This window comes from Apus apus, chromosome 12 (genome assembly GCF_020740795.1).
Source record: "Apus apus isolate bApuApu2 chromosome 12, bApuApu2.pri.cur, whole genome shotgun sequence".
In the NCBI taxonomy this organism is placed as follows: Eukaryota; Metazoa; Chordata; class Aves; order Apodiformes; family Apodidae; genus Apus; species Apus apus.
In genome coordinates this window covers 19,250,032-19,262,871 of record NC_067293.1, presented here as the reverse complement: position 1 = coordinate 19,262,871, position 12,840 = coordinate 19,250,032, and the positions used below count along the sequence as shown (strand labels likewise).

Here is a 12,840-nt window from a genome sequence, read left to right as displayed (position 1 = left end):
AGCCCCATCCCTCAGCCCCATCCTGCACTCCTGCAGCCCCATCCCGCACTCCCTCAGCCCCATCCCGCACTCCCGCAGCCCCATCCCTCAGCCCATCCCTCAGCCCCATCCCACACTCCCTCAGCCCATCCCGCAGCCCATCCCGCAGCCCCATCCTTCAGCCCATCCCTCAGCCCCATCCCTCCCTCAGCCCCATCCCGCAGCCCCATCCCTCCCGCAGCCCCATCCATCCCGCAGCCCCATCCCTCCCGCAGCCCCATCCATCCCGCAGCCCATCCCGCAGCCCATCCCGCAGCCCCATCCCGCACTCCCTCAGCCCCATCACTCAGCCCATCCCTCAGCCCATCCCGCAGCCCATCCCGCAGCGGGGCGGTCCCAGCCCTCCCCGCCCCGCGGCCCCGCCCCGCACGGAGCCCCTCCCGCTGGCGGGGCGCTGAGGCGGCCCCGGCCGCGCAGCCCCGCGGCGCTGGGCTCGGCCGAGCATGGAGCAGTAGCGGCTCAGCGCCCGGCCGCTCCGCACCGTCCCGCACCGCCGGGCCATGGGCGCGGAGCGCAGGGGGGAGGCGGCTGCGCCCCGCGGTGGCTGCGCCTGCGGCGGCGGCGGGAGCTGGCGGCTGTTCCTGGGCTTCTTCGCGCTGTCGCTGGCGCTGCACGTCCTGACGCTGGGCTGTTACCTGGAGCTGCGCTCCGAGCTCCGCCGGGACCGCGGCCCGCAGCCCGCAGCCCCGCCGCGCCGGGACGGGACGGCGGCAGCCCCGGGCTCCCCGGCCGCCGGGCGCCCGCAGCGGCCCCCCGAGGGCGGGGAGCGGCGCCAGCAGGTGGGTCCGGCCGGGGGGCGGCGGGGGTCGCGGCCCGGGGGGGGGGGGGAGGGGTTGGCACTTGTCACGGAGCCCCGCGCACCCTCCCGGGGGTCCCCGGCGTTGTGCGGGTTCCGTCCCTTCCTCCTCGCCCCGCCGGTGCGGGGCCGGGCCCGCTGCCCTCGGCGCTTTTTTAAAGAGAAAAACCAAACCCGGCAGCGCTCCTGGCTTGTGTTTATGTAGGGAAAGGGGGGGGGGGGGGAACAAACAAACAGAAAAAGCCCCGAACTGGCGCTGGCGGGAGTGAAATTGGCGGCGACCTCGGTTCCCTTGGCGTGACGGGGCCGCCCGCGCTCCACCTGCCGCTGCCCTGTCGCGACAGCCCCGCTCCCGACAGAGCAGCCCCGGGCGGGGGTCCCGTATCCCCCCCTCCCCACGCCGCAGCGGGACGGGGCTCCGCTGGAATCCCGCTGCCCGGTGGGAATCCCGCTGCTGCCCCCCCCCCGCGTTCTCGCCTCTCTCCTCCTGCTGCGGTTTTGTTGCTTTAAATTATTCCCCCCCCGCCCTGAAAGGAGATGTATCGGTGTTTCGGTGTCCGAGCCTGCCTCCCTGCCCAGCCCGAGCCCTGCGAGCGGGTTGGTTTCCAGCTCCCGGTGTTGCTGCCCGGTGTGCGGAGCCGCCGGGAGCGGCGGTGCCCGCGGGGGTTTGTCTGTGCCGGGAGCCTCTGGGAGAGCAGCAGCGGAGCTGGGGCCTCCGCTCGCAAACTTAGCTCATTTTTTCCAGGCACGAAAGCTCGCGGCGAGCAGGGTAAGCTGGAGGGATGGGCTTTCCACCCCTTGGAGCCCCGCAAGCGGATGACCCGCTTCCCCAAAAGGTGCCGGGGCGGGGTCCCGGGGACACGCAGCCCTGCCCCGCAGCGTTTCCCTTTGCTGGTTATCAACGCACAGGGCAAGGGGAGGGGGGGGGGGGGGGGGGGGAGAACAAAAATAGCTCTGATAAAGCTGCGAGTTTGGAAGCTCTTCCTCTGACTTGGCAGCCGCTCGGCTGCGCCGGCCTGGGCTGCTCCCGGGAAAGCCGGGCTCCCGCCTTCCGGGGGGTGGTATTTGGGTCCCGCAGCTTCCCGGCGTGTGAGGCGGCGGTGGAGCGGGGAGAGCCCTTCCTCGCCGGCCGCCGTTTGGTTTGGTTTGGTTTTCCCTTGGGTGCTGAGATGGTGTCAGCGTGAAGGGAGTTGGAGCAGCTCGATGTGGTGGCGTTGGAATTCTTAGGTTGTCTTGTAATAGCATGTGGCTGAAGTTCCTTTCGTGTTATCGTGCTGGATCTGTTTAGTCTTTCGAGCTCTTCTTCCCAGCCAATGTATAATGAAATACCAGGGTAAATAGCTGAGGCATTCATAAATTACAGCGTTAGATAATTTGTCTCTGGATGCGTACGGAGATCCAAGCGGCGCTCGCTCCAGCTGACATACTCCAGATAAGGTAATGCTAACTCTTTCTTTCTTTCTTTTACATCTGGCCTGTCAGGCTTCAGATGAAAAATTCTTACGGACATATTGAAGCAGTTGGTTGGGAGGGAAAGTTTCCCTGTGGTGAGGGCACAGGAGGTGCTGAGCTCCCCGGGCAGCGTGCAGCCCGGCTGCTGGGGCTGTGGCGACGTGTCGTTCGTGTTGTTTGTGGTAGTGCTGCTCTCCTGCTTGCAGCTAAAACCAGCCACCTCTGCGTCTTGGGGTGCTGTGGATGTAGGTCCCTCCTGGGACTGAAGGGGCGAAACGAGGTGTTTGCAAACAGCCTCGTTAAAAAAAGCCATCCTCGGCAATGTTAGAACCTTGGGGCTGTGCTTGGGGTTCCCAGCTGCTTTCCAACCTGGAGCTGGTAAGTCCGAAGTGGGGTCCTGTGCATGTGTGTCAGGAGCCAGATGTGTGCAGAAATGAAGCAGAAATTAGGAAATAATTGTTCCAAGAGGTGCAATCAGTGGCATCTCTGTCCCAGGGACCTGCAGCCAGTCAGGGCACGTCAGGGGAGTCCAGCATCCCCATAAAGGTGGAGCTGCCAGCCCTTCCTCTCTCTTCAGCTCTGCAAAGTAGTGTCAGTGTTGTGATGATACCAGCTGATTTAAAAACAATCAAAAAAATATATTCCCTTCCCTGACCCTTTCTTTTCCTTATTCCCCTTCCTGACCTGAGGCAGGAGGGGCAGAGCAGGGGGGAGGACGGGGAGCGATGGTCAGCGCTGTGCTTTTGGCAGAAACCTCTCCTGGCCACGGGCCAGAAATGACCTCATGACAGGAGTGAGATTTGGCAGCTCGGTAACACCCCGCTCCCCTGTCTGACAGGGTATTCAAATGTGTAACTCATTTGAGACACAAGGGCAACTTTTCATGGCAAAGGTTGAGGCATTGTAGTTCACATCTTTGTCCCAGAAGCTGCGGGGTGGTTGCATCACCGCTTTGGCCTGGAGATGAAAAGTTTGTTAATGCTGTTTTAATTCATCCTTTGCTGTCCATCTGAGGTGTGAGAGCGGATCTGGGGAGCGGGGGGTTATGCTCAGCCTCCACTGATGTTATAAAACCAAAATAATCCCTCGGGGTGGATGTGCTGTGGAAAAGTGACTTTGTTGGTGTGTTCGTTAGCGTTTTGCCGATGACCCCGCTCGAGCAGAACAGGCAGCGGGGGGTTCTACCTACTGCTCATGAAAATAGTGTGTGACTGAACTAGATCCTGCTTTGTTGTCAAATCATTCCTGTAATAATTGAGCCTCATGGAGCATCATTTCTCTGCTTTTTCCCTGAGCAAGTCCTTGTTGTACCACATTTCTGAAAAAAAACCTTGTTTTTCGCAAGCAGCGGGTGAAGTGTGTGACCTCCTGAGTGTCTTGAGATGGGCTGAGAGGTTGCCTAAGTTTGCCTCTTGGAAGAAGATCAAATATCCATCAGATCTGTCAGATCAAACTGGCTGTGGAGGCAGTTGGGACTGGCCAGGGGGGTCTGTCTGCTCCTCAGGGCTGGGGGGGCTGCTGAGTCATCCAGAAAAATGTGCTGAGCGGGAATTTGGTTGCCAGCATTTACCTCCATCAGCACCAAAGGTGTCCATCTCATAGATCTCCACCTCATGCCCTTTTTCATGAGGGACATACCCGCTTTTTAGTAGCTCTTCCATCAGCATTCCTGACAATATCATTGCTTTCCTGCTGGTATTTTCTATTCCACCCAGGCAACATGTTGGTCTTTTACTTGGTGTTCTTCCCTTTCCCACCTGTATCCCTCCATCTCCTGAACTAGCAGAGTCCTCCTGTCCCAGCAGTCATTAGGCAGTATCCAACCCTGTTAATTGATATCTGCCTTCTAAATCCTGCTTGCTCACTTGATAAGGAAATTACTTTGCCCCTAAGATTTATTCCTATAGTATTTTGCTTTTAGTCACATATAAAAACACTCAGAGCGTGCAACTTGCTCTGTGCTTTTTTGTTATATTCAGGGAAGATGAGTAACTGGCTTCACTTGAGGGGGAGGCAGGGAAGGATTTAGGGAATACTATCTAGTTTTTCTCTGTTTCTGGTCAGGATGATGCAGCTCTGTAATTCCTGGTGAATTATTTGGGTGGTTTCATCTGGAGAAGTGTTGTGGCAGGTTGTGTCACTGGCCATGGGACGTAGAGGACAGATAGACATCACCTTGTCTTTCACACTTAGTCTCTTGTCCGCCCTCTGCCACTCAAGGGTTGAGACCACAAGTAAGGAATCATGACCAGGTACCTACTTGGTGTCTTTTGCCTCGTTAATGTGCAATCATTATTTTGCCCTTTCTTCTCAATTCCAGCCCCAGAGCACAGGCTGCCATTCAGATTTGCACAACGTGCTGTCAAAGGGTCTGAAAGGCCTTAAAGCTTCTTTGGAGCCTTCTTTCTTCCCTGAGCACAACTCGAGCTCATCCGCAGCCCTTGTTCCTGCATCCCGAGCTGGGAGGCTGCGCCGACGGCGCGTGATGGATCAGGGATGAGCTGGAAGCCGACAGCGTGCTGAAAGCTGGGAGCGAGAAGGTCTTGCTGGAAATGCTCCTCCAGTGTCTGCCTCCTCTGAGAACAGCCTCTGCACAAACCCTGAGACACCTACTCAGGGCTCGTGCTTTGGGGTTTCGTGGCTTCCCACCTTGAAAAACTCCAGGTGGGCCACGGAGCATAAGGAAATACGGTGTTGAGGGATGAGTTTTGTGACAGGTTTTCCCTCAAATTACACTTTTGGCTGTCTTGGTTGTAGCTGAGAAAAGCTCTCAGAGGGCAATAAGGGCAGACAGCAGCTTGCTGTCTGGCTCTCGGGGCTCTGGTAACCTTCACCCACATCCCTTGACAGAGGGGAGAAAATTCCTGAGGCTACCGGAGGTTTGGGGTCTGCGACGGGGAGAAGGGGCTGCGGCGGGGCGGCCTGATGGCAAATAGAAAACATATTTCAGCTCCCATGCCTGCAAATATCCTGTTCAAACCTTGGCACACGTCCACCAACTCCTCCTCCTTAAAAGAAAATGATGCAGTGTGTCGGTGGCTGCCCGGGGTGCCGGGATAATTGGGAAACATACCCGGTGCCCGAGGGGCTCGAGGTGCAGCCGTGCGTGTGCGGAGGGTTGGACTCCTTCTGCTGGACACCTTCTGCTCAGTGTCAGTGCCTGGAGGGGCTACAGGAAAGCTGGGGAGGGGCTTGGGACAAGGGCAGGGAGGGAGAGGGTGAGGGGGAACAGTTTTAAGATCGAAGAGGGGTGATTTAGGTGAGATCTTAAGATAAAGTTATTCACTGTGAGGGTGAGAGCCTGGCCCAGGTTGCCCAGGGAAGCTGTGGCTGCCCCATCCCTGGCAGTGTTGAAGGGCAGGTTGGATGGGGCTTGGAGCAGCCTGGGCTGGTGGGAGGTGTCCCTGCCCATGCAGGGGGTTGGATCCAGATGATCTTGAAGGTCTTTCCCAACCCAAACCCTTTGGTGATTCTGTTCTATGACTCTATGATCTTTATGGTGCTGGTTGGGTACGTTGCGTTCTGCCTCCTTACGCCACGCAAGTGAGATGGACACTGTGGTGTCTGTGGTGGGATGGCACCACTCCCGAGCTGTTCAGCTGCCAGGGCTGGAGTTTAGGAATTTGCTTTGGAAAGGGGGAAGTGGTCAGTGAGGGGAAAAAAAAAAAAAATAGCCACAGCTCTGGGGTTTCCAAGCACAGGTTGGCTGTGGGTACATCTTGCCTGGGGAGCCCTGAAGGTGCTGGGGATGCTGGCAAGGTTGGCAAACCGGTTAAAAACCAAAAATCTTGCCTCTAGGAGAGAAGAAGCAGTTGGAAAATAATAACTGTATATTGCACCTGCTGGCTCAAAGCTTGTGTCAGCACCAGGCAGGTTCTCTCTGGCCACCTGGCTCTGTGGCTAGTGGGGACAAGTGTGAAAGGACCCAGGGATGTGTGGGAAGGAGAGGAGGAACAGCTTCAGCTCACAGAGGAGCAGATGTCTTGTGGTGGGCTCTGCCCCCTCCTCCCCTTCTGCAGCTCAGCTTGCTGGTGTATTTTCTGGAGCTTTAATTTTCTGGAGCTTTAATTTTCTGGAGCTTTAATTTTCTGGAGCTTTAATTTTCTGGAGCTTTAATTTTCTGGAGCTTTAATTTTCTGGAGCTTTAATTTTCTGGAGCTTTAATTTTCTGGAGCTTTAATTTTCTGGAGCTTTAATTTTCTGGAGCTTTAATTTTCTGGAGCTCATTCCACAAAGGGTAAATGCTGCAACTTCGTGCGAGGACTCGGGATGTTTTATCAGCGTTTGTTGAGTTCCTTGATGGAGAAGGTTGTTGTTGCCAAAGAAAGGGTTTGAGTGACACGTGACCAGAGTTGCAGGGTTTTTCCACAATTCTGAGATGAATTAACTGGCAAACACTCAAACCTGTGTTTTTAAGAACACTCAGTGGCATTCCAAAGTTATCTTTCACTTAACCTCATAGTACATAGTGCTTTATCAAACCATTATTATTCTAACCTTTTCTTACCACATAATACTGTAAATCTTCCTTGCTCTCCCATACACATGTAGTATCTTGTAATACTAATTAAACTGCACATTACCCTCATTTTGCTCTCATACTAATCCAATATATTTTTCTTGACTGGAAGCCAAACCCTGCGAGCTCCGGAGCATGCAAAGCTCTCATTCCAGTCTTATTATATGTTAATGACTTGATATTTTAATATCTTTCAACACTTCAGGAGAATGTTATTTTTAGAGGCATCTGGCTGTGAAAGGTAAACCCCTGTGCAAGAGGCTGAGGGGTTTATTGTGAGTGTAAAGCACAGAGTAAACCCCGTGCAGTGAGCAAGGGGTAAGCGTGGCTCTGAAGATGTGTAAGCTGTCAGAATCCATTGTGCTCAAATATGAAATTACAGCACGATTTGCATGCAATTTTAACATAGTTAATGGCCTTTATAGGAGGGGAAAATAAAACCCTTGCCTCCACTTCAGTGTGCTGCAGTCCTAAGTGCTCTCTTGTTAAACTCTTGGGGAAATGCTGTTTTTGTATGCTGCTGGTGCTGATGCCAGTTGGACCTGGCTGCTACTACAACAGCAATAATTACTCGCAGATGGGTGGATGTTAAAATGAGCTCGTTCCATAAGCCCAAATGAAATGCTGTTGTAAGTGCAAAGTAGTAAATATGCACCATGGCACTGGTGAGATGCCAGCCCTGTGATGTCTTCTGAACAGCAAGTGCCAGTGTCCTCCTGCTGAAACTGCACCTCGGCTGTGGCTCCTGCTGCCCGTTGGATCCCTAGTTCCTCGGAGGGGGCTCAGGAGGAGCAGGGAGCAGCAGCTTGAAGTGCTGTGGAAGTCTGCAAGCCATTTAGCTGTGTGTGCTGTGCCTGCTGGCTGCCTGGGCTGGGGAGGAACGAGACCCTGCAGAGCTCAGCCCCGTCCTCCGGCGCTGGCGTCTTGGTTGGGCTCCTCCAGGAGACCCAAGTGCGTTGAGGAAGGTGTGGGGTGGCAGTGGCAGGCTTGGCTTTGCAGCAGTGGGCTTTGTGTGGCATGGTGTTGTATGGCATGGCCTTGCAGCAGCAGGCAGCGTGTGGCATGGAGATGCAGGGCAGGGCTTTGCTCTGGTGGGCTTTGCTCAACGTGGTGTGGCCGTGGGGTTGTATCGTGGCACGTTGTTGCCTGGCCTTGGAGCAGCAGCACTGCATGGCATGATGGTGCAGCAGGACTTGGATGTGGTGGCTGCAGCTGCTGGCTGGTTCCAGGAGAGGTGAGGAGGAGGAGGAAGGCCTGGGGAAGGCTTGTCCTCCTGACCAGTCCTGGCAGAGCTGCCTCTCCTTGAGCCCAGCCATGGGCTACGTTTGGGCGAGCACAGAGATGCAGCCAGGCACAGAAGTGATGGCATGTCTGGCTTTGCAAGATCAGACCCTCTTTGTCTCTCCTGTTTTTTCCACGTTTCCAGTAGACACAGTGTCCCAGGAGTTCCCAGAATCTCAGCAGCCCCTTGGTGACAAAGAGGGTGCAGTCCCCCATGCCTGGTGGCAGTGGGAGCTGGTGCAGCCCTGTCCCTCTGTGCAGCCTTTGTCTGGCTGCCTTTACAAGGGAGGTAACAAGGTGGAGTGGGGAAGATGGTGAGAAGGTGTCTTCAGCCAGCCCTTGTAGGAAAATCCACCTGGGAGCATGTAGGAGCCCTGTGATTGTACCTTAGGCTTGGGTGAAGGAGCTGGGGGGCAGGATGTTGTGGTCTCCACCGTGGCCAGGGCTGAGCCACAGCCGGGATGGCTCCGGCTCCGCGTTCAGACCAGCACCCACGCTCCTGGCCCTGCTCTGGGATGTCTCATGGCTTTCCTGGTTGCTGCTTCATCATTAAGCTGGGTGCTGCTGCTCCTCATCGTGCTGCTTCATCAGCTGTTTGTTGTCTTGGTCCTTCTTCTTTTTCCATTTCTCACTTCAAATGACTTCAGTGTTGACAATTCCCTCTTCCACCTCATCCGAGCAGGAGGTGGCCGAGGGCAAGAGCCTCCCTGTCCCCCAGGATCAGAAATACAGCAAGTACCTGATTAGCTTTAGGGGTGAGAAGACATAAATGCAGCTTAACTTGTCCAGCAGAGGTAAAAAAAAAATAAAATAGTTGAATTCTTCCTGTTGTTTTCCCATTCATGAGGCAGCAGCAGCTTTTCCCAGGGAAGTGCAGAGAGGGCTCTAATGGCCTAAACAGACTTGGCCTGATCCTTCCCATCTTCTCCCTGTGCTGGGCTTGGTGAAATTAATGCAGGAAATAATTCTGGAGCAATTATTTCCTTCAACCTTGCAAAGAAGGTGCTTGAGCTACTGTTAACCTTAACCAGCACATTTTTGTATTTTCCCACGGGATAGGAAAATAGGAGAAATCACTGCAAGCTGATGGCTGGACCTGTTGCTGCTCTGCTGTGCTGCTCTGCTGTGCTGCTCAGAGGGGTAAACAGTTCAGATTCAAACATGAGTGGGTTTGTTTTCTGTGTTCCTTTTACCCTGCCCTTGCAGGGTGCTGCTGTTCTGCAATTCACCTGGTGTCTCCTCAGGATTTAAGAAGCCTGAGGCTGCAGGAGGTAGGGGGGGTGGCATTTCTGCCTGGAAAGCTTGAATTCTCATGCTTTTCTGTAAACCAGACTCTGTGGTGGAAAACTCAGGTCAAAATAGGGCTTGCTGGGCCATGGGGCTGTGGTGAAGAAAATGGTTGTTTTTTGACTGCAGCTGTTAGTATCTTTTTAGTGCTAATGAACTAAAGGAGGAGGTTGGCTGCCCCTGAGCTATGGGTGGGCTTGTTGGTGCTTGCTGGGCTGGTGGGGTTAACTCTTACTGGGAAGCTGGGAGAGGCTGCCAGAGGGACCTGAAGGGTTGGGGCAGGGGAAGCCCTGCTTGCCCATTCCCTGCCAGAGCTGGGTTACCTGTCTGTACCTCCTGGAGGAAATTGTGTGTGTGGGGGGGGTTTCTCTTTGGAAAGGAGACCTTGTATGTGTGCTGGGAAATGTCAATTTGAAGGTATTTTAAAGGGTTATTGTATCTTCTTTTTAGCAACATCTTTATTGCTGACTCGAAGTTTCCTTTTCTGATTTCTTGTGTTGTTAAAAAGAGTTGTTCTCACTCAGGTTATGGCTCGTGCACAGATTCCTAGAGTGTGCAGAGCCTGGTGGTGTCCAACAGAATAAGCTGATAAGGAAAATGCAGCTTAGTTACTGGCCATGCTGTGCTTTAATCCTGGATCATCTGGTAGCATGATGGGATCATCGTGTTGCTGATCCTCTTTGGTGGCTGCTGACCCATCCACATCTCTTCCCAAAGCCCCTTTTCTAGTGCAGGTCGTGGAACTTCATTTAAAAGCCCAAACCTGTGAGTCAACTGCCCAGGAAAGGGTCGAGCTCACATCCAGGAGTTGGTGATTTTTGCAGCATTGCAGTTTTCAGGGCTCTTGAAAGAGCAGGTAAATGGAGGGGGAAAGGAGTTTTCCATGCCAGGGCTCATGTGCCTGAGATCATGCAGCAGTTCTGCAGGAAGATGTTGTGGATGTTGCAGGGACAGGCTTTAGGATGCAGGATGCTGCTGCAGTGAGAGGGGCTGGACACTCCAGATCTCCCCAGGGAGGTTAAATCCCACTGCTGCCATAACTGCTAGGGAAAAATGGAGATACCTGAACTTGTTTCAAGTGAGGGATGAACATCCTGGGGTGTTCCTGGACAGGGGCTGCTGGTGAACCACCTGCCTGAGGAGAGCTGAACATCCCAGGGACTCACTGCTGAGCAGTAAACAAGGTGTTTGGGTAGCAAAGCTCATGGGAGGAGGGAGACCTTCCCCCTTTGAAAGAAGACACACAAATGCCTTCTGCCTGCTTTTCTTCTAGGTCATTACACCTGTGCATGTCTTCATGAATTAGTTTTCTCTCATTTGGCTTTAGCAGATTAAGGAAGCCACAGCTGGGCTCTGCAGCAGGTCATTGCTTTTACTGATGGGACAGGTGGAAGGATTCAGAGTCGTTCTTCAGCAGTAGTGGTGCTGAAGTCTGGTTCATGGTCAGAGAAGGGAATGGGTGCAGGAAAAGTGCTGTAGCTGAACCTGTGGAGTCTCAGCACAGAACTTGCTGGGCTGCACTTGGCCTCCAGGTCTGGTGAGACACTGGGTCAATGAGAAATGCCAAACCTGTTGCTCATCAGGTGGGTTTTCCTTAGGGGATGGTGAGAGCTTCTATACTCAGTACTCACATGGATGCTGGTGTTTTTAATCTGTGGAGACCCCATATCATGGAATCAGACTGGTTTGGGTGGGAGGGACCTGAAAGATCATCCAGTCCAACCCCCCTGCCATGGGCAGGGACACCTCCCACCAGCCCAGGTTGCTCCAAGCCCCATCCAACCTGCCCTTCAACACTGCCAGGGATGGGGCAGCCACAGCTTCCCTGGGCAACCTGGGCCAGGCTCTCACCACCCTCACAGCAAAGAATTTCCTCCTCATGTTTCACCTCAACCTCCCTCTTCCAATTTTCATCTATCCCCCCTTGTCCTCTCCTCTCCTGCCCTTGTCCTCTCCCTCCCCAGCTTTCCTGGAGCCCCTTCAGGCACTGGAAGGTGCTCTCAGGTCTCCCTGGAGCCTTCTCTTCTCCAGGCTGAACACCCCAACTCTCCCAGCCTGGCTCCAGAGCAGAGCTGCTCCCTCTGATCATCTTTGTGGCTCCTCCAGACTCCATGTCCTTCTTGTGATGGAGAACCCGGACAGTTTCTAGGCTCTGCATCCCAGGGCTGGGTGAGTTCCACATGTGCCATCTGGGGGTGCTGGGGTGAAGGGGCAGGACAAGCTCTGGGAAGTTGAGGGCTGCAAGTGTTAAATCCAGAGCATGGGTCCTGCAGGCTCAGCTCGGCTGGAGCACGTTTCCAACAACAGCCTGGATTTGCCAAAGAAAATTAGGCTCAATGCAGCAAAATAGCTGTCAGCTCTTTCCTCCCTAGCCTGGCTTTGCTCTTGCTCTGCAGAATAATGGAGCTGTTTGGAAGGGGTGCAGAAGTTTGGGGGTCTCTGTGCCTGGCAGTGTGTCCCCTCACTCGGCAAAGCCCTGTCCCCTCCCATCCATCCTCACAGCTCCTCCTCCCCCCAGGGCCACTGGGTCAGGCTGCAAACCCTCCATCGAGGTGAGGGCTGAGGGTCACATCAAGCTGGAAAAAAGTCATATTCTTCTCCTTTGGTAGCTCAATATTGGACCAAAGCATTCAAGGGGGGACTTGGGCTGAACTATTAACTAGCTCGTTCCCATTAAATAAGACTTTTGGGCTTCTGAGCACAGTTGTGTGCTGGGCTCAGAAGAAACCTCCAGAGATTCCCAGGTTGGTGTCCCCCCCACCTCCTGAACCATGAGCTTCTCAGCTCTTAGTCCATCCTGACTCAAAACCCACTTTCTCTTCCCATATCTGAAAATACTGGAAAACCAATTGTATAAATGATCATTCTGGTAATGAAAATCAATGGGCCCAGTTGGTGAAGTGAAACTTCCCTTCAGGTCCCAGTGAAAGTCCTGGGTGGCTTCAAGCTGCTTGGCTGGATCAGGTACTCAAGCAGTTAAATATTCCTGCTGCTGGCATACAAAAGCAACGGCAGGTATCTTCCAGGGGATCCAAGTTTGCTATATCTGAAATCTGGCAAATAGCACAAATTTTTAGGTCGTGAGCAGAAATCACACCCCGAGGCGATGGCTGACAGGGAGGGTCTCCCTGACATATTTACCCAGCAATTTTCTTATCATGAAACAGGCTTTCTCACAAACCCCAAACCTCACCAACAATAGCAGCAACAAAAAAACCCACCACTGTAGGTTTTGGGAGCAGATGCAGCTTCAAGATAACAACCCCTTTTTGCTCTTTGTTTACTTGGCGTTTGGTGGTTAATTAGAGCGAGGCCAAGTATGGTCAGATAGTTCATAAAAGAGAGTTTTTAAGCACTGGAATTGAAAGGTTTTTTTTTGCTTTATGCTTTTTTTTAACTGCAGCCCGTGAGGCTGTTGGAGGCAGGCAAAGCAGGGCTTTAGGAACAACTCAGAGTAAACATTTGT

The 12,840-nt window shown here is 53.9% G+C and overlaps 1 protein-coding gene across 5 annotated transcripts in view; it reads left to right on the top strand.

The window, feature by feature from the left end:
• Positions 1-443: 443 nt before the first annotated feature.
• EDA (ectodysplasin A) overlaps positions 444-12,840 on the top strand; it is an 82,260-nt gene continuing 69,863 nt past the window's right edge. For all 5 annotated transcript variants that reach the window (XM_051630372.1, XM_051630371.1, XM_051630373.1 and 2 more), the window contains exon 1: positions 444-818. In XM_051630372.1, coding sequence (XP_051486332.1) covers positions 540-818 — 279 coding nt within the window. In that variant the 5' untranslated portion in view covers positions 444-539. The remainder of the gene's footprint in view (positions 819-12,840) is intronic.